This window comes from Sporisorium graminicola, chromosome SGRAM_1 (genome assembly GCF_005498985.1).
Source record: "Sporisorium graminicola strain CBS 10092 chromosome SGRAM_1, whole genome shotgun sequence".
In the NCBI taxonomy this organism is placed as follows: Eukaryota; Fungi; Basidiomycota; class Ustilaginomycetes; order Ustilaginales; family Ustilaginaceae; genus Sporisorium; species Sporisorium graminicola.
Window position 1 is genome coordinate 2985778 of NC_043719.1, and position 20949 is coordinate 3006726.

The 20949-nt window shown below is 57.1% G+C and overlaps 6 protein-coding genes across 6 annotated transcripts; 3 read left to right on the forward strand and 3 right to left on the reverse strand.

The window, feature by feature from the left end:
* Positions 1–93: 93 nt before the first annotated feature.
* On the forward strand, positions 94–1164 carry EX895_001047 (uncharacterized protein; the record flags this gene model as incomplete). Its single annotated transcript, XM_029881647.1, has 1 exon — positions 94–1164. One exon carries the CDS (start codon positions 94–96, stop codon positions 1162–1164), a length of 1071 nt encoding a protein of 356 aa, XP_029743033.1.
* A 248-nt stretch (positions 1165–1412) lies between these two features.
* Positions 1413–3866, reverse strand: EX895_001048 (uncharacterized protein; the record flags this gene model as incomplete). Its single annotated transcript, XM_029881648.1, has 1 exon — positions 1413–3866. One exon carries the CDS (start codon positions 3864–3866, stop codon positions 1413–1415), a length of 2454 nt encoding a protein of 817 aa, XP_029743034.1.
* A 2189-nt stretch (positions 3867–6055) lies between these two features.
* On the forward strand, positions 6056–8458 carry EX895_001049 (uncharacterized protein; the record flags this gene model as incomplete). Its single annotated transcript, XM_029881649.1, has 1 exon — positions 6056–8458. One exon carries the CDS (start codon positions 6056–6058, stop codon positions 8456–8458), a length of 2403 nt encoding a protein of 800 aa, XP_029743035.1.
* Positions 8459–8850: 392 nt separating this feature from the next.
* On the reverse strand, positions 8851–13113 carry EX895_001050 (uncharacterized protein; the record flags this gene model as incomplete). The annotated part of the gene is made up of 2 exons (XM_029881650.1): positions 8851–12516; positions 12829–13113. 2 exons carry the CDS (start codon positions 13111–13113, stop codon positions 8851–8853), a joined length of 3951 nt encoding a protein of 1316 aa, XP_029743036.1.
* A 1811-nt stretch (positions 13114–14924) lies between these two features.
* EX895_001051 (uncharacterized protein) lies at positions 14925–16674 on the reverse strand (the record flags this gene model as incomplete). Its single annotated transcript, XM_029881651.1, has 2 exons — positions 14925–15430; positions 15618–16674. 2 exons carry the CDS (start codon positions 16672–16674, stop codon positions 14925–14927), a joined length of 1563 nt encoding a protein of 520 aa, XP_029743037.1.
* A 2774-nt stretch (positions 16675–19448) lies between these two features.
* On the forward strand, positions 19449–20837 carry EX895_001052 (uncharacterized protein; the record flags this gene model as incomplete). The annotated part of the gene is made up of 4 exons (XM_029881652.1): positions 19449–19529; positions 19655–19717; positions 19817–20489; positions 20575–20837. 4 exons carry the CDS (start codon positions 19449–19451, stop codon positions 20835–20837), a joined length of 1080 nt encoding a protein of 359 aa, XP_029743038.1.
* Between the last annotated feature and the right edge of the window lie 112 nt (positions 20838–20949).

Sequence of the window (20949 nt, forward strand, 5' to 3'; positions counted from 1 at the left end):
CGGTTGACCATCTTTTTGCTTCACCGCCCTCGACCTCGTGCCTACATTCTACTGCATCTATCACATCCCACGCCAACCTAAGCTTCCATCAACATGTCGCTCCTCGCCCCTGCCACGGCTGCTCGGGCACTAGCCTCTGCTGGCTCATCTTCGGGCTCTCGCTCGTTCAGCACCTCGATTGTCACCTTGAAAAAGTCAAACCGTGCTCGTGGTGCGGCCAGAAAGTCGCCTCGCAACCAAGCCCTCTTCGCTGCTCTGTCTCCGCGCCTCTCGCCAAGGCAAGGTGGTCTCGCTGCTGCAGCCACTACCACTGCGGCAGGCAAGTCGGGCAAAAAAGCATCCAATAACCTCGAGCCAGAAGAAGGCGAGACCCTGCTCACCCTCGAACAGGCGTGCGAGCAGCTTCAAGCTCACGGCTCTGCCAAGAGACCGCTCAATGCGTTTGAAGTCCACATTGTCACCTCCGTCTCTACACATCAGACAAACGCACTCCGCGGTCGCATTGCTTACCCCAAGGACCCACGGACAAAGCAGGAGCGTCTGCTCGTATTTGCCGAGGAAGGCTCCGAGGCTGCCGAGGCCGTCAAGGAGATTGTTCAGAACGAAGCTGCATCTTCTTCTTCATCGTCGTCCGCGGAACCAGCCATCATCCTTGGTGGCTCGGAACTCATCTCGCAGGTGCTCAACAACCGCGTTGCCGGCTTTACCAAGGTGCTCTGCACTAACACTCTGCTCTCGGAGGTGTCCAAGGGTCTGGCAAGGTCACTGGGTCCCAAAGGTTTGATGCCCAACCCTCGTCGAGGAACCGTTGTGCCTTCGGATGATCGCAAGTCGATCTTGGATGCGATTCGTGAGTCCAAGGGTGCCATGGACTGGAGGTCGGACAAGGTTGGTGTGATTCGGGGCGCTGTGGGAAGGCTCAGCTTTGACAAGGAGGATGTCAAGAAGAACGTCATCACGCTGCTCGATGCTATTGTTCAAAAGGTACCTACGCTGGGATCACAGCAGGCGGCACAGGGTGCTGGTCAGGCCAAGGAGTATACCGTGCGCGAAAAGAGGTCACCCGGCGAGCTCAAGAAAGCGGCAAACATTATCAAACAGGTCCACCTCAGCTCGACTCAAGGACCAGGGATCAAGCTCGACTTGCGTGATGTCCTTGCCTGAGCTCCGGTGGCTTCCCATTGTAGCCTCCTGTCACATCATTGAATTTGATCACCTTTGTAGAAAACCGGGCGTGAGAAAGTGGTGTGACTTCACAGAATAGGAGCTGCCGACAAGCTCAGGTCGAGTGCGTCAGCATTGACTCTCGTTGGGCGATCTGTACTTGTAAGACTTGGTATCTATGCTAATTTAGATTCTCTAGGATATTTACAGACGCAAATTGTTTCAGGCAAGGCTATGGGAGCCCTCCTTCACAGCGACCAGCTGTTCAGGTTGGTGTACTGCACACCTTCACCGTCAATCACACGACCCATGACAACGGGCTTCTCCCCCGCCTGGCTGAGCAGATCCAGAATCCTCTGCTGCTGCTCTGCCTTAATGATGAGTACCATGCCGATACCGTTGTTGAACGTCCTCGCCATCTCTTCCGGCTCGACGTTGCCTGTAGCTTGCAACCAGTCGAACAGAGCCGGTCGCTGCCACGAGGCCAGGTCGATCTCGACACCCTTGCCTTTCGAAAGGATTCGCGGGATGTTTTCTGTGAATCCACCGCCGGTGATGTGCGACAGAGCGAGCAGCCCCTTTGCCTCGGCAAACAGGGGCGTGAGAGCGTCGACGTAGATGCGCGTGGGAGTGATCAGCGCGTCGCCCAGCGTAGAGGCGGGAGCAGAGCCGTCCTTTTCAACCGACCAGGGGCATGGTGCGGACAGAGAAAGGCCAGAGCGCGCCACGATTTTGCGGACGAGCGAGAAACCGTTCGAGTGAACACCCGAGCTGTGCAGACCGACGAGCACATCGCCCGCCTGCAGCTGGTCGAGCAACGGCAGCAAAGCCTCGCGCTCTACGGCACCGACCGCAAACCCAGCCAGATCGTAGTCATCGCCTTCGTACATCCCGGGCATCTCGGCGGTCTCACCACCGATCAAACCGCACTTGGCCTGTCGGCATCCCTCGGCAATGCCAGAGATCACCTGAGTGGCCACAGGCACGCTCAGCTTGGAGCAGCCAAAGTAGTCGAGGAAGTAGAGCGGCGCAGCACCCTGCACGAGCAGGTCGTTGACCGACATGGCAACCAGGTCGATTCCCACCGTGTCGTGCTTGTTCATGTCGAGAGCAAGGCGCAGCTTGGTGCCCACGCCATCGGTACCGGAAACGAGAACGGGGTCGCGCATGCCGATGGCCTTGAGGTCGAAAGTACCACCGAAGCCGCCGAGCGAAGCATCACAGCCTGGACGACGCGTCGATTTGGCAAATGGCTTGATCGCCTCGACCAGCGAGTTTCCGGCGTCAATGTCGACACCGGCAGCGGCGTATGTGAGGCCAGCGGGCGCTGAGCTGCTCGCAGCGGGTTTGAGCGCGCGGTGCGCAATGTCGCGGCGGAAGGTCTTACCCTCGAACTGAACCGCGTCGACACCTTGGTACGCGAGCTCGACGGCTTCCTGCAGCGTGTTGCCGAATGCGGACACGGCGATGACACGACCGCCAGCAGTGACGAGCTGTCCGCTGGCATCGAGCTTGGTGCCGGCGTGGTAGACGGTGACATTCTGGGGGACGGCACCGATGGTGATGGGCACACCAGTGGGGTACTTGCCCGGGTAGCCCTGGCTGGCGAGGACGATGCTGACGGCGTGCTGGTTGCGCACCACGGGCTTGACCTGGTCGAGACGACGCTCGACGCAGGCGAGAACAATGTCAGCAAGGCTGGTCTGCGACTCGTCGAGCAGCTCAAGCACAGCTTCGGTCTCGGGGTCGCCGAAACGGACGTTGTATTCGAGTACCTTGGGGCCGTCAGCGGTCAGCATGAGGCCGACAAAGAGCATACCGACAAAGGGGAAACCCTCGCTTCGCATGCCGTCGATGGTGGGGACGAGCACCTCCTTGCGGATGCGAGCGGGCAGATCGTCGACGAGGCCTTCGGGTGCGGGGGTGTAAGCACCCATACCACCCGTGTTGGGACCCGTGTCGCCTTCGCCGATGCGCTTGTGGTCCTGGCAACCAGGCAGAGCGGTGATGGTGTAGCCGTCGGAGAAGGCGAGTACCGAGAGCTCAGGTCCAACGAGCCTCTGTTCAATAAGGAGCGACGAGCCGGCATCGCCAAACACCTTCTTCACGAGGATGTCCTCCACACCTTCGCGGGCCTCCTGGTCGGATTCGGGAAGCAGGACACCCTTGCCTGCAGCAAGACCTGAAGCCTTGAGAACGATCTGCTGGGCACCACCGAGCTTCTGAATGTACTCGAGACATTCTTGCACCTGGGAAGCATCGAACGACTGGGCGGCGGCGGTCGGGATCTTGTACTTGTCCATGAACGCCTTTGCAAACGTCTTGGAGCCCTCCATCTGGGCAGCGACAGGCGAAGGCCCAAAGACGGGGATGCCAACCTTGCGGAAGGCGAGCTCGACACCATCGACGAGCGGCTGCTCCGGCCCGGGGAAGCAGAGGTTGATACCATTCTGGACGGCCCAGGCAGTGATCTCGCTAAAGTCACCGGAAGCCTTGGGCGAGTCGAGGTTGGTGCATCGGGAGCCGAGGGTAGCCGTTCCACCGTTACCGGGAGCACAGAAGACGTGCTCTACGCGAGGAGAGCGGAGGAAGTGGTTGGCGATGGCATGCTCACGCCCGCCCGAGCCGAGAATGAGCACTCGGAGCGGAGCAGGGGCAGGGAGCATCGACTCGAGGGTGGTGTTGAGGGTGGACGAAGCCATCTTGGGACGTTTGCGCAAGGGTTCCTGGTGCACCTGCATGCTAGGTCGCCTCCTTTTAGAAGACGAAGCGAAGAGGTGGAGGAGATGAGGGGAGTGAACACGGCAGTGAACTCGGAGAAGGCCGACCACCGAAGAAGGGGAGAAGGTCTAGAAGGAGGGTGGGCGAGACAGCGGCTGATTGTGTAGATGCTTCTTGACAATTTTGGTTGGCTGCTGCTGTCGAAACAGAGTTGGTGAGGCACCAACGAGTCAGTGTGGCAGCAGCAAAAATCTTGAGCAAACATTTTTTTGTGCTCTTTGCGCTCTACGCGATTAAAGCTTTTCTTCGAAGGCTCTTGACTCGCGTTCGCAATTTGCATTCGCAGTCGCAGTCGCAGTCGCAGCAAGAGCAGCAGCAAGCATAGATCAGCCAACGCGCTCTGCCAGCCACGAAGAAAATTTCGGCTCGACCGTCAAAAAAGAGCAAGAGGTGAAAGTGTCATTTCCGACTTCCGAACAAAAAAAAGGAAATTACACAGACATTGCTGTACCGGCCGTACAAAAGGCGGAAGAACACGATGGGCTTCCAACCACGTTATCGTCCGGATCAGGAAGTAAATGTTTGCAGTAAGCGAGGGTTTGTAGACTACATCCGGCACCGTCGATCTTCACTGCAAATCCGCCCAAAGGTTTAAGCTGGTGCGAACAAGAGACGCATGCCACGCAGTGACTGGATTGTGCAGTCAGACCTCGCGCTGAACTTGGCCAACAGCTTGCAGCTTCTAAGCTGATATGTTCGAGGCGAGACGCCTGCTCAAGTCAGAGACACGAACTTGACTAGTCGGCATTGCTGGCGGGAGTTCACATTGCAGAGATGTCCTCCAACGCACACCGAGCTGCCAAGAGCGGGGAGCTCCCTGGGCCGCCACAACCAAGGAAGGGCCCGAAAGCGGTCGATGCGGACGAACTAGCTATCAAAAGCAAGTCTGAATACAGGCTGAGGCTGAGAGGGGCGCAAACATACGAACGAGAGGTGTGTCAACAAGATCCGTGTTGCTCCGCTTATCAGATCTCGGTCGCGCGGGAAAAGAAAAATTCACGAGGAGCTAGCGGTGCACGAGAATCAACGTCCAACGGATGTTCCACCGGAGCCTATCAGATCACATCGCAAAGTTCTTGGCACCAGGCTTTGCTCGGCTGATGTGGTTCCGCTCCCGAGACTGCCAGCACGGCAACGTTCGGTCACCTCCGAACAGTGTTGCAGTCCCATCGATGACTCGAGTCAGGCATGGAAGAGAAGACAACCGGACGAACAGCATGACCTCAGCTAGTTGGGAAAGGCCGCATGGTAGCATGGCAGGCACAGGAATGGGGATCGGTCTGAAACGAAGGGCCACGCCTAACCAAGCGACCAATGAGGGGCAAGGTAGTCCATTTGGCCCTTTCCACCCTCTTTTGGGGCTGCGCCGGTGAACTCGGTTCGGGCGTCGGGCGCTGTGGGTTTCAGCAGGGCCAATCAATCATCACTAATCAGATGGGAAAGAGCAAGGATGAAAATTACCAAAATAAGGAAAGCAGCACGGCGCGAGAGGGAAAAAAGAAAAGAGAGAAAAAAGCTTGAGTTCGGTCCGAACTCGAAAGGGCAAGGAGGCTGGCGCGGATGTGGCGTTTGTGGTGGAGAAAATCATCTTTGCATACCGTAAGGCGTAAGGCGGGTTGTGATTGCGGTGCAGTGCAGCTTTGGCGAATTTCAAAATTCAAGCAGGATTCAAGAGGCGCCTTGGCGGGTTTCGAGCAGATTCAGTCACGTCCTTCTCGCCTTGCGGTGCCAAGCAAAGCCTGCCTGCTCCTGCCACAGCCCGAACAGCTTTGCTCCCCGTGTCTTCCCCTTCTCATCACTGCCGGCCCTCCATTTGTTCCTCTTCCCACACCACCATCATCATCAGCAGCAGCGACCAACCCTTCTGCAAAGCGTCATTTCTTCGTCTCGACAGCATCGATTCATTCGCGGAGCATACTACCAACAGGCTTTCGACCCAGGGCCTCCTCGGTTCGTAGCTTTCATTGTGTCGGCGATTCCGTTTGGTGGGGCATCTAGAGCGTCACGTTCGCTTCTCGTCGGTTCTTCCATTCGACGTCCTGGCGTCTCCCTGAACAAAGCACCTTCTCGTCGATTCGCATACACGTCGTCAGCGTGCACTCCAACAACCATGTCGCAGCCGATCCGAATCAAGAAGCCCTCTGCTTCTGCTTCTGCTTCCACCTCCACCTCGGCGTCTGCTTCGGCATCCACATTCGCCGCACCAGCTGCAAGCATCCACACGGGTCCAACCGCCTCCGGAAATGCTTCCGAAGCTCACACACAAAATGTCGTTGTGCTGGGAGGCTCTTACGGTGGCATGCACGCCGCCACCGTCCTAGCTCAGAAACTTCCTCCCTCCCACCGTGTCATCCTCATCGAACGCAATTCGCACTTCAACCACCTCTATGTTTTTCCACGCTTCTCCGTCCTGCCTGGTCACGAGCACAAGGCTTTCATTCCATACTCGAGTATCTTCAAAGATGCACCTGCACGTCCCAAGTCACACGCCCAGCGGGGTCGACCAGGCGCCTCCTCATCCACAAGCACAAAGCAGTCGGATCGATCGTCGGCGGCATCAGCCAACACCAACACGCGAAATGCCCTCGAAATGGGCTCGACCTCCTCCTCGGCCGACTCCAAGTCGGGCTCTTCGCGCAGAGCCGCTGGTTCGGCTTCGGCGCCAAGCTCCATGCCCGATGTGCCGGAAGACTCTCCAGTGACTGATGCTGCTTTGGTCGGCAGTGGCGACGAGGAAACCAACTCATTTCGATCAGACTCGCCCGCCTCTTATCGTGGTCGCTCCCAGGACAGCCGACACTCTTCGCAGCTCTCCCTTTCGACCGATTCCAGTTTGACAGATTCCGACTCGAACAGCACCGCAGCTTCTTCCTACGTTGATATCGACGTCAAGGTTGCGAGCTCCAAGGGCGTCGAGTCTGAGCTTGCGCACAATGCGGTGAAAGCACGCCAGGAGGAAAAGCTGGGTCGTCCTGAAATTCAAGTTACCGAGCTCAGCGAGGCTGTCAAGCAAGGACTCGACTTGGATGGACAGGATGAGGTGGATTGTGGTGAAGATGTCGCTCATGGGTTCGAGAACTCGTCCCCGCACATTATTTTGCAGGCCACGGTTACGGACATCTCGCCGACTCACGTCACCGTCACTCCTACCTCGCCATCCTCCTCGTACCAGCTCTCCCAGTTTTCGCGCAAGAAGTCACTCTGGGCCATCGACAGCGTTCAGATCCCCTACTCGCATCTGGTCTACGCGCTCGGCAGCCATCTTCCGGACCCTTTGCGCACCGAGGCACGTTTCAAGCAGGACGGAGTGAGCTGGATGCGCGAGATCCAGGAGCGCGTCAAGGCATCCAACGAGATTGTTCTGGTGGGTGGCGGTGCATTGGGAGTCCAGTTTGCGTCCGATATTGCCTCGGTGTATCCGGGCAAGAAGGTGACGCTGATCCACTCCAGGCAGAAGCTGCTGCCCAACTTCGACGAGCGCATCCATGACATTGCCTACCACAGGCTGAAGCAGCTTGGTGTGAATGTGGTGTTGGGCGAGCGACTCGCGCTGACCGAGGGGTGTCCGCGCGGCTCGAGCGTGCAGAACTCGGCTGCGAACGCGAACGGCACTGCGGTGACTGCAAAAGCTGCTGCTGCGCAGCCTGTCAAGCCCGAGGTGTGCGTCACGGGCGACGCGAAAGGCGAAGGCGTGCTGGCGCATCAGGAGGGGATGTGCATCGGCAGCGGACGCAAGCTCGTCCGCACCACGGGTGGCAAGTCGTTCGAATGCGACTTGCTGCTGCTCTGCACGGGACAGCAGCCCAACTCGTCACTCATGGCCAGGCTGAGTCCGAGCTCGGTCGATCCCAGCAGCCGGCTGGTGCGCGTGCATCGGAGCTTGCAGGTGGTCGTGCCCGACCCGCGCGACGCGGCGCAGCAGCCATTCGACGCCAAACCGCCGTGTGGCGACTGTGACTGCTTCCTCGACAAGAAGGCCAACGGCGCCCAACTCGAGAGCGGAGAGGAAGGCCATCTTGCCGAACACCTCGGGCTCAGGTCCGGCAAGCTGAGCAACGTCTACGCCATCGGCGATGTCGCGGACGCCTTCGGCGCACTCAACGCCGGCTACCAGGCTTGGAACATGGCGGATGTCGCCTCGGAGAACATCCTGCGCGATATTCAGGCCAAGACTTCCTCTGCGACGGAGGGCACGTCGAAGAGTCGACCCAGCTCGCCGACCGAGAAGGTCGAGATGGTCCAGTTCGAGCCCGCGGTCAACATGCTCAAGCTGAGTCTGGGCCTGGGCAAGATGGTCTTCCAAGGGCCCGCGATGGCCGACGACACACCGGAGGACAAGATCCACCCGGAAGAGACGGGGTGTTTGGATGGGCCTGGTGGCAAGGACCTGGTTGTCAACGGCAGGATCCCCGGCCGAGCAGAGATCACCATCAAAGACGATCCCAACGACCTCGGCGTAGAAGGCGTGTGGAGCTTCATGGCCAATGCAGATCCGAGCGATATGTTCAAGTAAAGTGATCCCACCCGCCACGCATGTAATTCACAGCAGCTTACCGCGAAGACTTTCTTCTCAGCGCGCAACGAGATGGCCTTCTGGACAGAAACGTGGAGTCGTTTGTCACTTTCAACTGAACTTGAGTTAACTTATTTTGGTTCCACTCTCCCGCTTGAGTTGCTCCCACCCGTGCGTTGATTTTAAAGTTAACGTTAGGGTTTGATCCCAAGCAGAGAGGTTGAGACGCAAGCAGGTCTCATTCGCAGATCGTCGGGAGTCGGCGAGCAAGAGAGGGATCAACACTGTAATAACATTACGATTCTATATGCATGCAAGGAAAGACGAAGTACAAGGTGATGAACATGTTGGGGACAAGGTAGAGGCGTACAGATTGGGAGTAGGTTAGAGTTTTACATCCCAGCAGCAGCGGGAGTTACGGTGGCATCGAGCGCCCCGGCGATATCTGCCAGACTCCATGAGTAGCGTAGCCGGCTGCTTGGGTCCCGCAGTCCACCTCCGCAGCCGATCATGGCTGGATTGCCCTGTCGCTCTACTGCAGGTGTCGATGCGGCAACGTTTCTTGCCCCGCTCCTACTTGTGAATGGTGTGCTAGCCTCACGCTCCTCTTGGTCGCAAGGCACATCCTGGCCGTCTTGGCACTCTCCCGCTTCCGTATCTGCATTGTCGTCGTCGCCAGATGACGGATAGGGCGAGCGCAGGTACTTCGATGAGGCATAGATAGCGGCGGACGACGAGTGCAAGATCGTCGAAGGAAGCGGGTTGAAGTCGTTGGCGCGATGCTTGCCCCAACGTGGCTTGAGCGGCGCCGAGATTTTTTGCTTCTTGATCATGTCGAGTTCCAACGACAGCATGAGCAGATGCGACGAGTTGCTCAACAGCCGGAAGCGGAGCGGTTGCGCTGAGACGCTGCCAGAGGCAGGGCTGGAAGCGCTTCGACCACGTCCTCCGAGTGCTCCGGAGGATGCAGCGGCTGCAGCTGATGAGTCATAGTCAGAGCCATCGGAGCCGCCCGCTCCGTCTTCAAAGAACTCTCCAGCGCGAGGTGGGTACGAAGGCCCGCGACGGAATCCTTCGAGGCTCCCAAGGAGCAGTGGCTGGGGGAGAGTAGCTTGTTGTCCGACTGACGATGCCACGATTTTGACAGCTCCTCGGCGACCTCTTGAGCCACGAGGTGGGGAGGGATTCTCCTTGGTCTTGACTCGACCATTCACATCGCTGCCACCATCAGTACGGGATGCAGCAGCAGCAGCATACGTGAGGTCTGGTGAGGATCGGACGCTGCGGATAGGCGCGGAGAGACCAATGTTGGCACTTTCCCTACGCCCGCCGCGACGAACTCGCGGAGTTGAAGGTGTCTCCAACGAGGAAGCCGCAGAGATGCCCCCGCCAAATAGGCCCACAGCGCATTGTCGCGAAGTACGGCGAGGCGAAGAATCACGGCCACGGCCACGGCCACGTCGACTTGAGCGGGCTTGCGTGGGCGACGGAGTCGTCTCGCCGTCAGACACGGATGCCTCTGCATCCTCGTCATTCTCCGCGATCGCGAATGCCGAGTAGCCTTGGGGCACAAGCGCGTCCACTTTAGGTCTCAGCGATCGAGGACCGGACGACCTTCGACGATGTCGGCGTCGAACGATGCGGAAACCATCCGCATCGACTGGTGTATCTTCCCTGCTCTGGTCTGGATACGGCGGGGAAGATGTGTTGCTGCCGTCTGTCTCGTCTGCACTAGATGTCGACGAAGACGAGTCTTTGCGGAAAGTGGGGGAAGTGGGCGCAGATGCAGTATCGGTTGGCGCTGGTCCGTCGCCGAGTAGGTCCAGACGCGACTTTGGCTTCGCCGGCACTGCAATCAATGCCGGAATCTGGATACTGAGGGGCGCAGTGGCCCCGTCAGGCTTAGTAGCTGACCGCGTCGGGATGCTGTTGCCGAGCTTCGCGGTAAGCTCCTGCGCCTTTTCCTCCTTTGTCGGCTGCGATTCAAGAGGTCTGTCTAGCTTCTGTAGAGAAATGAGAGGCTGATCGAGCTTCTTAGGCGACAGAGATCCGCGCTGCTCATCGGACGGGTCACGCTGAACGTTGTGCCGCGACGAATCAGAGCGTGAATCCTCAGAAGCTCGACTTCTGTGTCTGCTTTCGGCGGGCCTACTCCTGCTCCGACTACGGAACGTCTGCAGCTGTACCACAGAGGACAGCTCGGTATCCGGGTCGATAGGTTGACCTAAGCCAGACACATAAGCGGACGGATCACGATCGGCTTCAAGCGGCGATGCAACGCCTCTGCCACGACGCGAAGTGCCTGTCACGCTTCGCGCCGGGTAAGCCCTCTCAGTACCGGTGAGACTGTCGTTGCTGCTCTGTCGAGATCCGAGCAGAGAAGCCGGAGGCGATGGACTCGGCGATGGCGATGGCGGCCGACCCATCTTGAGGGCAATGTTGCGCTGTGACTGCAGCACGTTCTCGTCAGAGGAACCTTGTTTCGAACTGGCGAGGCGGAAACTGTGTGCCAAGTCGGTATAGTCCAATGCTGATGGTACGGCACTCTCACCTTCACTACCGTCAGGACCATTGTTCTGCGCTTTGGACGCGGAGGTGAGCGACTCGCGGGCTTGCCTTGCAGCTAGACCAGGCAACAGGATTAGGTTTGGCAATCGAGCCAAGTTTCGCCAGCTAGCTGACAGCAGACCTGGACTGCTCGAGTCATCCTTGCCATTCGCTTCTGTATCGGTCTGATCTTCTGAGCTCGAGGTGATCTGACGGGTTCTGGGCGGTGAGGGAGCGTCTGGTGTGCGGGACCACATGCGCAATTGACTTTGTAGGCTGGCAAGGCGGGCTTGATAGCTACTCGCCGAGGGTGCTGGCGGCGACGTTCTGACGGCAGTGGCATGAGCGCGATTGACCTCGTCATGCGGAGCGGCTTTGACGAACTCCTGGTCTTCCTCGCTCTCTGGCTCGCTCTCAAAGTCGCCAATGATCCAGGAAGACTTCTTACTGCGCTTTGGCGACGTCCTGCGTTTGACCTGTGCCGATGCCAATTGAGCTGTGATAGTTTCCTCGGAGAAAAATTCGACCTTGTCGACCTGGATGAGATCCTCCACGCTGGGTGTGCCGAGCCCGAGCAGCGGGTCGGAGTCGGAGGACACTGGAATCGCAACGATCGTTTTGAGGGCGGTGAAGCCAGGAGGACTCTTCTGAACGAGGGAGGTGGATGGCGTAGATGCAGCGGGTGATGGTTCGTCGCTGCCATCGGTGGAAGAAGGAACCTGGTCCTGGCTAGATGCAGCGCTCGCCGGAGTGTTGGCCACGCCTCCCGTCGGAGCAGTCGAACGGCTTCTGCGGGATTTGATTGGAATGGCGGCAGAATCGCCCCGTGTTGGTACGTAGTCGAGATCGCAGCTGCTGGGGCAGCTGGACGGTGTGGACGACAATTCGGCATCCGAGGCATCTTCTTCAGTGGCACTGGTAAAGCGGTGGGAAGAGCGGGTACGCCCTCGGCTAGACGAGTTGGGTCGAGGCCTTCTTGGTGTTTGTGCAATATCGTGTTGGTCGTTGGGATGCTCTTGCAAAAGGATACGCATTCCTCGACTGCGTTCACGCTCGATGCTGGACCAACGCCTTGAGCGGCTTTGGTGCTTCTGGCGCTTGTCAACAAGCCTGCTGGTTTCCTGCGACGGTGAGAGTGGTGGGGAGTCATCGTCATCCGACGGGAAAAGCGGCTCCTCTTTGGCTACTGAGAGACGACGGCTGGATGAGCGTGAAGTCGGCGCAGTTCTGCGCTCGACGCCATTGGAGTACAACGCACCGGGTCTGCGAATCAATTCCTCGTCGCTCGGCTCGTCGCCCTCACCGCCGCTGCCACTTGCACTGGCGCCGCTCAAAACGGAAGCGCTGGCACCTCGTCTGTCCCATCTACGACTTGGGCTGACGTTGATGCTACGACCACGGCTGGCCTTATACAGCGAAGGCAGGACGGCAGAGGTAGCCGCGGCTGAGCTGATATCGGGCGGAGAAAGAGAAGCTGAAATGGCCACGGGTTGCCCCAGGAGAGAGATGAACTGCGATGCGCTACTGATGGTTGGTGACGTTGTCAAGTTAGAACGCAAGGGGCTCGGTGCAACTGAACGTGACGCACTGTCTCGTGCCTTTCTCGTACGTTGCTCTCTGGCTCTCCGTTGAAAAGACGAGGGTGAGTTGTGTAAAGTGGATGCAGCTGGTGATGATGGCGACCTCGATCGAGACGATGCGCGATGAGAATGAGCTCTATCTGAGAAAGATGGCTCAGATGCTGATGTGTTTATAGGCTGCTGAGACCAGTCTGGCGATGCGTCACTATGCAACGCTTCTGCCACTAGCGGTGCGTCACGTACCGTGAGGCGATTCAAGGCATCTGGAAGTAGTTGTTCATCGTGACCCGGCGATTCGGAGAGAGTATCTTGGCTGGCTCTGCGCTTGCCTTTGGCGTCGTATGTGGCACTCGAGTAGGCGTGAGTGTTGAGTGAACCGCGATGTGATGACGAAGTGTGCGTCGAAAAGTCAGGATGAGCGCCAACGTCATGATTCGCTGATATGGAACGCGGCGGATGTGCTTCGGCAGCGGTGCTGGAAGACGAGCTCGACGCTTGCGACGGTGGGATGGAGCAGTCTGACGACATAGTGCTGAGAGATAGAATGCGCCTCGCTAGATGGAGGCAACGGACGTTGTACACATGAATTCACCGTCGCGGCGGATCACGGCCTGCTCTGAGCGAACGTGGTAGAGCGGGAATAAGGCGCTAAGCGATGCCAGTAGGATCAGCAGTGAGATAGCAGCTGATGGCTCTTATGGCAGCTAACAGGCGATGGCCGTGTTGCCAAATGCAAATGCGTGTCGTGTAGCGAGCGTCGGCAGGTCCCGAACCTCCAAAGTTCTGCAGACAAGTGGTGGGGAGAGTGGCGACGATTGGCGTGGCGGGGCGTAATGTAGTTGCGCGTCGTGAACAAGACTCTGGCGACTGGACTGCTTTCACACGAAATTGGTTATCGCAGTGCGCGAAAGCAGGTTCGTGTGATGGTGAAAGGGAGAGGTGATCAAAGAAGAGTGTGTGACTTCACGAAAGATGTCGTGGGTGTGTGTGTAAAGGTGCCAGGTTGTCAATGCGTTCTGTTGAATGAGCTGAACGGCCGGCCGGCTTTCCGAATCAACCACAATGCACTGACTGCAACTGGCTAAATTGCTTTGCCACAAATAGGGTTCTTTTCTTTGGCTGAGGCACGACAGCGAGAGAGGGTCTCACGGTCGACCTGCTTTGGCCGTGCGAGCTCTCGTGACAAATCTCGGACAGGTTTTGATGCGCAGTTTTTCTTTTTCTTTTTCTTTTCTTTCTTTTTGTCTGGGCGAAAGTGCACCAGCTCACCAGCGCACTGGAGGGTCCAAGGCCCTCTCTCCCTCCTTTACCCTGCATCTGCCGCCTCAGCCTATGTGTGTGGCTGATGAAGAGCCCGAATTTCCCTGTCGAAGTGGAAATTCAAGCTCAAACACCTCCGACTGCAGAAAGCTGCTGCTTCTGCTGGTTCGAATGAGACGTCGCCAACTTTCAGATCCCTCAGCCTGCTCGGCCAGTAATAAGGCCGCTATTTGGGATCCCAGCAAGAGATGGTGCTTGGTGCTGCACAGCGTTGCTTACACCTGATGCCGGCTTTCGTACTTTGCCCCTGCCTGCATTCGAGGACAAACTGCTGCCTTGCGACGCATGGACAGTTGAGCAGCACCACCTAGGTCCGGAGTTGCTGTCAGTGATACGAAGTTACACGATCAGGCTGTACGAGACGTCAGGCTCAGCTTGCCAGTGGCCTTGATGATATGACTGGAACCAGTCGATCACGATTCTATACTGAAGCACTTCGTCGTTGGGACTGCTCCAGGCTGTGTGACTTCTAGCCTCGTATTTCCTCTGGTAAGTTCATCCTCTCTTCCTCCTCAAAATCCCCAGACAGCTTTCGGAGCAAACAGAGCTCATTCGTAAAACTGAGTTGAGATCCCATTTTTTATTGCAGTTGTACGGTAGGTTCTCATCATTTGACGAGCTAATCGATTTTCTCTCAGCGGCAGGAACTCGAATTGATGAAGCAAGGTATGGCCTTCCTTGCAACTTGAGGTTTTTGAATACCAGCAGGCCTCGGATCCATGAACGCCGCGCTTTGGGTGTATGCTTCTAGGCGAGCAATTAGCATTGCCACGGTACAAAGCAGCCAGCCTTCTGTGCACTGCTCGCGCATTCGCCTGACCCAGCTGCAGCCACGCATATTCTTCAACACATGACAGCCCACCATATGTTTCTCCGAGCTGTCATTCTTCCGATTGCAGTATCGAGGCACCAACATATACTTTAATGTATCAGAAGCGATTGCTTCAAAAACAGCAAGGTGTGGGCGGAGAAGTTTTTTTCGGAGTCAACCCGTCCAGTGTGACTGGCTAGCAAGCCCTTCAGGCGGTTCGAGCAGGCACTTCGACGCTGCTGCTTGCGCCAGAGATCGAGTTGGAGCGCGACACGTTTCTCGAAACGTTCCTCGAGACGTTGCGAGACGCATTGCGCGAGGCGTTGCGCGAAGCCGCGTTGCGCGAGGTGGTGTATGAGTTCTGTCGGGAGCCCAAACCAGTGACGGGCCTCTTGTGTGCACCCGTCAGTCGCTCCTTGTGACCATCGCGCTTCGGAGCGCTTTGACGATCTGCTTCGAGCTGCTGGGCAAACGGGGATCGCTTGCGCAGCACGGGTCCCTTCCAGTAGATCACGTATACGGCCGCAACCAGCACAGTGGCGATGCAGAACAGAATCGTCGATGCGTACTCCAAGTTGCGGCCCTTGGATCGTCCGATATTGGTGTAGAACGGCGTCGCTGGGATCGTCAGCACACCGGCAAGGAAATCTCGACTCCAGCCGTTGCCTCCCGTTGCGGAGGCCGAGTACGGACCGTAGGCGGCAATCATGTAATCTGCAAATGAGGTCAGCGAAATGAAAGGAGAGGTTGGGCAAAGCGTCAGTTTCGGAATTATCATCGTCGTCCTTCCCGTCATCGTCGTCATCGTCGGCATCGTTCTCGACTTCGTCTGCAAGCATATCACGACGATGTCAACGCCATCGACTTCTAGCGAACGTGGTTCGATAGGTAGGATACTTACCAATCGTCGCGGCATAAATAGACTGGTTCCCGATTCCTATGCAAGCCGAAAAGACCATTGTTCCCATCCAGTGCACAGGAGGCCCGACCGATGTCCAAGCAAATCCTATGAGGCCGATTGGTAAGAAAGGCGCCGTGAAGAGAAGCCAGTACAAGCGCGACTCGAATTGAGCATGTTCGCTGTCCGGACGAGCCGCCCTCGTCTTCTTCTGCTGACCGATGGCGACAATGTAGATGGCGTATCCTATAAAGTAGCCGACGAGGAGAGGCAAGAAGGAGAGGCCGACAGCTACGGTGCTGAAATTCCACTGCGCGTACACCAGGGAGAACGACTGCAGGAAGATAAAGATGAGCGCGTCACTAAAGCCAGAAAGTAGTGAGAGCACCAAGACGATGGGCTCTGTCAAGAACATGTGGAACGGACGGATCCAGGTGACCAGGATCTCCTTCATTGAAAAACGCTCCTTGAACGGTCGGAGCTCGTTGGGACCATAGATGTTTGGGTTCTTGCCGGACTTGCGCCACTTTTTGGCGATGCGATCCATCATGATCGTCGAACGCGTCTCGGGTACGAAGAAGAGATGGGCAAGCTGGACAGCACCTCCAAAGATGAGCTGGATCCAGATTGTCCATCGCCAGCTCAAGTTCGCCTCGACAAAGCCACCAACGACGGGACCTAGAACCGATCCGCCGACCGACGAGAAGACGACGTAGGCTACGGCGTACTGCTGGGTCTCGGCGTCCCACATGTCTGCAATCATACCGAGAGTCACAGAGCCACCAGCTGAAGACAGACCACCGAGGAATCGTCCGACCATGATCGAGCCAAAGTTGGGTGCGAGCGCAACGGGCAGTTGCCAGATGTTGACCAAGAAGAGACTGAGCTGCAGGATAGGCTTGCGTCCCACCTCTTCGGACCACGGAGCCCAGAGCTCGCAGCCGAACGCGTAGGCAACCAAGAAGATCATGGAACCGCATCGTGCAGCTTGCAGACTGACACCGAACTCCTCCTTGATGCCATTGAGACCGTTCGAGTAGAGCGAGGTGTTGAAGTTCATCGACACCTGAATCCAGAAGATGACGGTGAGGATGGTCCACTTCTTCCAGGTGGGGAACTGTAGCCGAGCTCATCGTAGCACTCATCCTCGGTGATCTCGACCTTGCCGTCCGAGCGCATACGTAGGAGCGACTTGTCCAGCTTCTCTGCATTGAAATGGGCACGAGCTTGGCCCTCGTTCGCGGTGGGAGCAGGCTGGTTGTCGACGTGGGTATGACCTGGGGTGGACACCTGGGGTGGGGAGCCTTGCGGCGCAGTCTTCTCTTCCATGATGGAATGCGTGGCCTTGAGAGGAGGTGGTGAAAAGGGATATGGACGGAGAGCCTGCGTAGGGTCGTAAAGGGAAGTGTCCAAAGCGAGGTTGCTGGGTATATATGACAAGAGACGGGAGAGGAACAGCTGTTGAGTTTGGGGTTCGCTCTTCCCCAGATCGACCTGGAGTATGTGGGCTTGTGCCTCTTTTTGCGGTGCGGGGCGCAAAAGTTGACTCAAGCCAGATGAGGTCGATCTTGTGCTTCAAGCTGAGCCGCACTCCGGTATGTCATTCGTTGCCAAGCAGAGCTTCGACTGTCAGGCTGGTCTGCACGCTCACTGAACTCTGAACCGCCGCCGCCGCCGACCTGCCAAAACAACGGCTATGTTTATTTTTTCTCCGTTTTGCCGTTGCCGCATCTCCTCCTGCCGCCGCTCGTTGGAACTTTCTCTGCTGGCCCGCCTGATCCTTTTGTGTCGGATTAGCCGAAGCTGTCCTGAACCAGGCTCGGGTTGCGCGCCTTTTCCTTCTCGGATGCCATTCCGATGGCTGACTCTCTTCTGTATTTGACTTTCGATCCGTCCTTCCTCAAGCGCCAAATTCTGTCTGTGACTGGCAGTGAAGTATGCTTCCTGCCTCTTGCACTTATGTCGCAGCAACGTATCGAAAGAGATTTGACATTGCACACCACGGCTATCGGACAGCTTGAGGACTGTTCAAAGCCAGGCAACAGCAAAGTGACACAGTCGTTTCGGAGAATTTCATGGCCGCGCAGAATTTGATTTCTGATGTCAGAGTGCAATGACGTCAAGCTGTGCCTCTACCTGCGGAAGCAAAGTAGTGCCTGCGCAGTCGTTTTACGCCGTGGCCATCAACACCCCGGATCTGGCAACCGTCGTTGCAACCGATCCAACGCAAACTGGCTAGTCCTGCTTGCTTTCTTTTGTCGTTCGACACTGGTGACCGCACATGGCGAAACCGCGCTCAGCATGCAGGCCTCCCAGGCCCAGTCTCTCTTCGCAGGACCCCGACTTGTACGCTCCCAACACGCTTCTGTGAATCAGGAACGTCCGCTCTCCAGTGTCGTAGCGAGAAGAACACGGCCAGTTCCCTCCTGGGTCGTCACGAGCGAGCTGTTGAACGGGGTTAACCTCAATGACGACGAAGCATGAAGAGTCCCCGCGCTGTTTGCTTCATCGCCAGTTAAGCGGTTTTGCAGCGCGTCACTGTCCCCGTCGAGCCGCTGCCCTGCCATCTCGCAACGATGCTCTTCGCTGAACAGCGACTAACTAGCGAGTTCGGCATCTCCGATCGTGACCAATCGTCCGCGCTCAGACGCGATGAAGAAGATCGCTTCATACCTCCGCTTGCGTCCTCACCCACGGATCCTCTGAGGGTGGAGACGCAAAAGGCTGAAGGTCGTCGAATTTCTGCTGCTTGTTAGGTCGAGCTAGCAAGCACCCTTGTGGTTGCATCAAAATCTCCGCTTTTACGCTCAGACGCACGGCGTATCGCACTTGTCCGTCAAGCCCGTTTCCCACTTGATCCTGATTTCAAAGTGCGATAACGTTTCTCGTTGCAATTTTTTGACTTCTTGGCTCCTGCAAGCGCGGGTCTTTCCGTCCGTCTGTCTTGCTCTTTCTGTCGTTCCCCTTGTCCGCTTTCGCTTGGCTTGGCGCGCACCACACCCCGACCTGCGCAGGCTGATCTAGCGTGGCGCTTATTCATCCTCGGAGCCAACACGTGTGGCTTGAAGCTGTCAAATCCAGATGGCTGCTGTGTGGCAGGCTTCTCACGATTCGGGCTTTCATGCCGACGCTTAGCCGCTTTCGCAAAGCCAGCCGAAGACTCCTAGCCGAGATCGATCTTGAGAAGCTTCCAAGCTTAAATCTGGAATGAAGCTCCCAAAAGTGACTCGAGGCAGAGGAGAAGAAGCAGCAACAGCAACTCCCACTCTCCTCCGCAGTTGCATCAGAGGTTCTGTTTCCACAACAATGTCGTGAGCTTGAGCTCGAGTCTCCGACCCACTGTCCAATGCAGCTGTAGATCATGGGATCAATGAAGAGCATCGATACTAGAACACTGGATGCGGCATTCCTCATCATCTCTGCCCAAAAAATTTGGGTAGCACTTTCCTCCCCAAGCCATTGCCACTCGATGGGTCTAGGGAGGCTCGGAGGAATGGAACGGGGAACTGAACGGGGGACAGCGAGACAAGAGTGAGTTCGACGAAAGTGGGTTATTCATGCCCGCTTCTCCTGCTGTGATGTTCGTGACCGTGCGCAACAGGTGATCCGACAAGCTTCTGGCCCGTGCGTGTGAAGCTTCCGGCCCCATACTACCGAACGCTACAGCACAGCACAGCTCATCGCATCACAGCTTAGCACGCATCGTGGGCTGGAAAGCAAAAGCCTCTTCCTTTCATATATATAGAGGGCGCCTCACTCTGCCCTCTGCTCTGGCTCAGCTCTTCGTCAGAACCAACATCGCCATCAACCTCATTCCAGCAAACCATCACAACAATGTCGAGCGACAAGATCACCTTTCTCACCAACTGGCAGGCTGTGCCTTACCACTTGCCCGTCTACCGCGCCCAGTCTCAGGTAAGGACCCTGGCCATAAATTGCTTTGGCGTTGCTGCAAGCAATGGACGCGTGACGACTCTTCCATTTTTTACTCACCGCCTTTTGCACTTCCTCCCCTCTTCCACCGTTTCCGAATCTCGTAGGGCTACTTTGCCAAGGAGGGCATCAAGGTCGCCATCCTCGAGCCCAACGACCCAAGCGATGTGGTGAGTTTTTTGACGTAGTTGCGCTCGAATGTCTGTCGTACTGTAGGTCAATTCATTTCACTAACTGTTTTTGGTTTTTGGTTTTGCGCCGCTCTACAGACCGAGATCATCGGCACGGGCAAGGCCGACATGGGTCTCAAGGCCATGATCCACACTCTGGCCGCCAAGGGCATGCGCAACTATCCCGTCACCTCGATCGGTACTCTGATGGACGAGCCCGCCACCGGCATCATCTACATCGAGGGCAGCGGCATCACCTCGGATTTCCAGAGCCTCCGGGGCAAACGTATCGGCTACGTCGGCGAATTTGGCAAGATCCAGATCGACGAGCTCACCAGTCACTTTGGCATGAAGCCCGAGGACTACACCGCCGTTCGCGTGGGCATGAATGCCACCGAGGCCATTATCGACGGTCGCGTCGACGCCGCCATCGGTCTGGAGAATGTCCAGATGGTCGAGCTCGAGGACTGGTGCGAGCAGCAGGGCCGACCCAAGACGGACGTCAAGATGCTCAGGATCGACGAGCTTGCCGAGCTGGGCTGCTGCTGCTTCTGCTCGATCCTGTACATTGCCAACGACAACTTTGTCAGCCAGCACCCCGACAAGGTGCGTGCCTTCATGCGAGCGGTCAAGCGCGCCGCCGATGACCTCTTCGACCAGCCCCAGCAGGCTTGGGAAGACTTTAAGCTATTCAAGAAGAGCATGCAAGGCCCCATCAATGCTCGAATCTTTGAGCGATCCTTCGCCTACATGTCTCGCGACTGCGCCAATGGTAAGCTCCTTGCTTGCAACCCATACATCTGGTATGGAAAGCCGACACTGACACGCTATTCGCTTTTAATTTCTCTTTCCTGCAGTGCCGCGTGATTGGTCCAAGGTGACCAACTACTGCAAGCGACTCGGCATCATTGACGCCAGCTTTGAGCCCAACATGACCAACAAGTACCTCTCGTGGGACGTCGACGCTCAAGACAATGTCGACGCAGATGCCAAGCAGAAGGAGATCGCTGAGTACCAGGTTCACGAGGCGCACAAGCTGCTTGCTTCAGCTGGCACTCGCGCTCTGCCCAGCTTTGGCTGCAAGCTCGCCAAGCCCAGCGCAGTCCAGGCTTCTGCCTGATCGGCCGTGCTAGCGTTCCCCTTCGCGATTTCCAGTCTCTCTTTTGCTACGAGTCTCAATCCGAAATGACAAGCCAAAGTCCTAGTTCAAGTGTCGATGAGAATGAGAATTT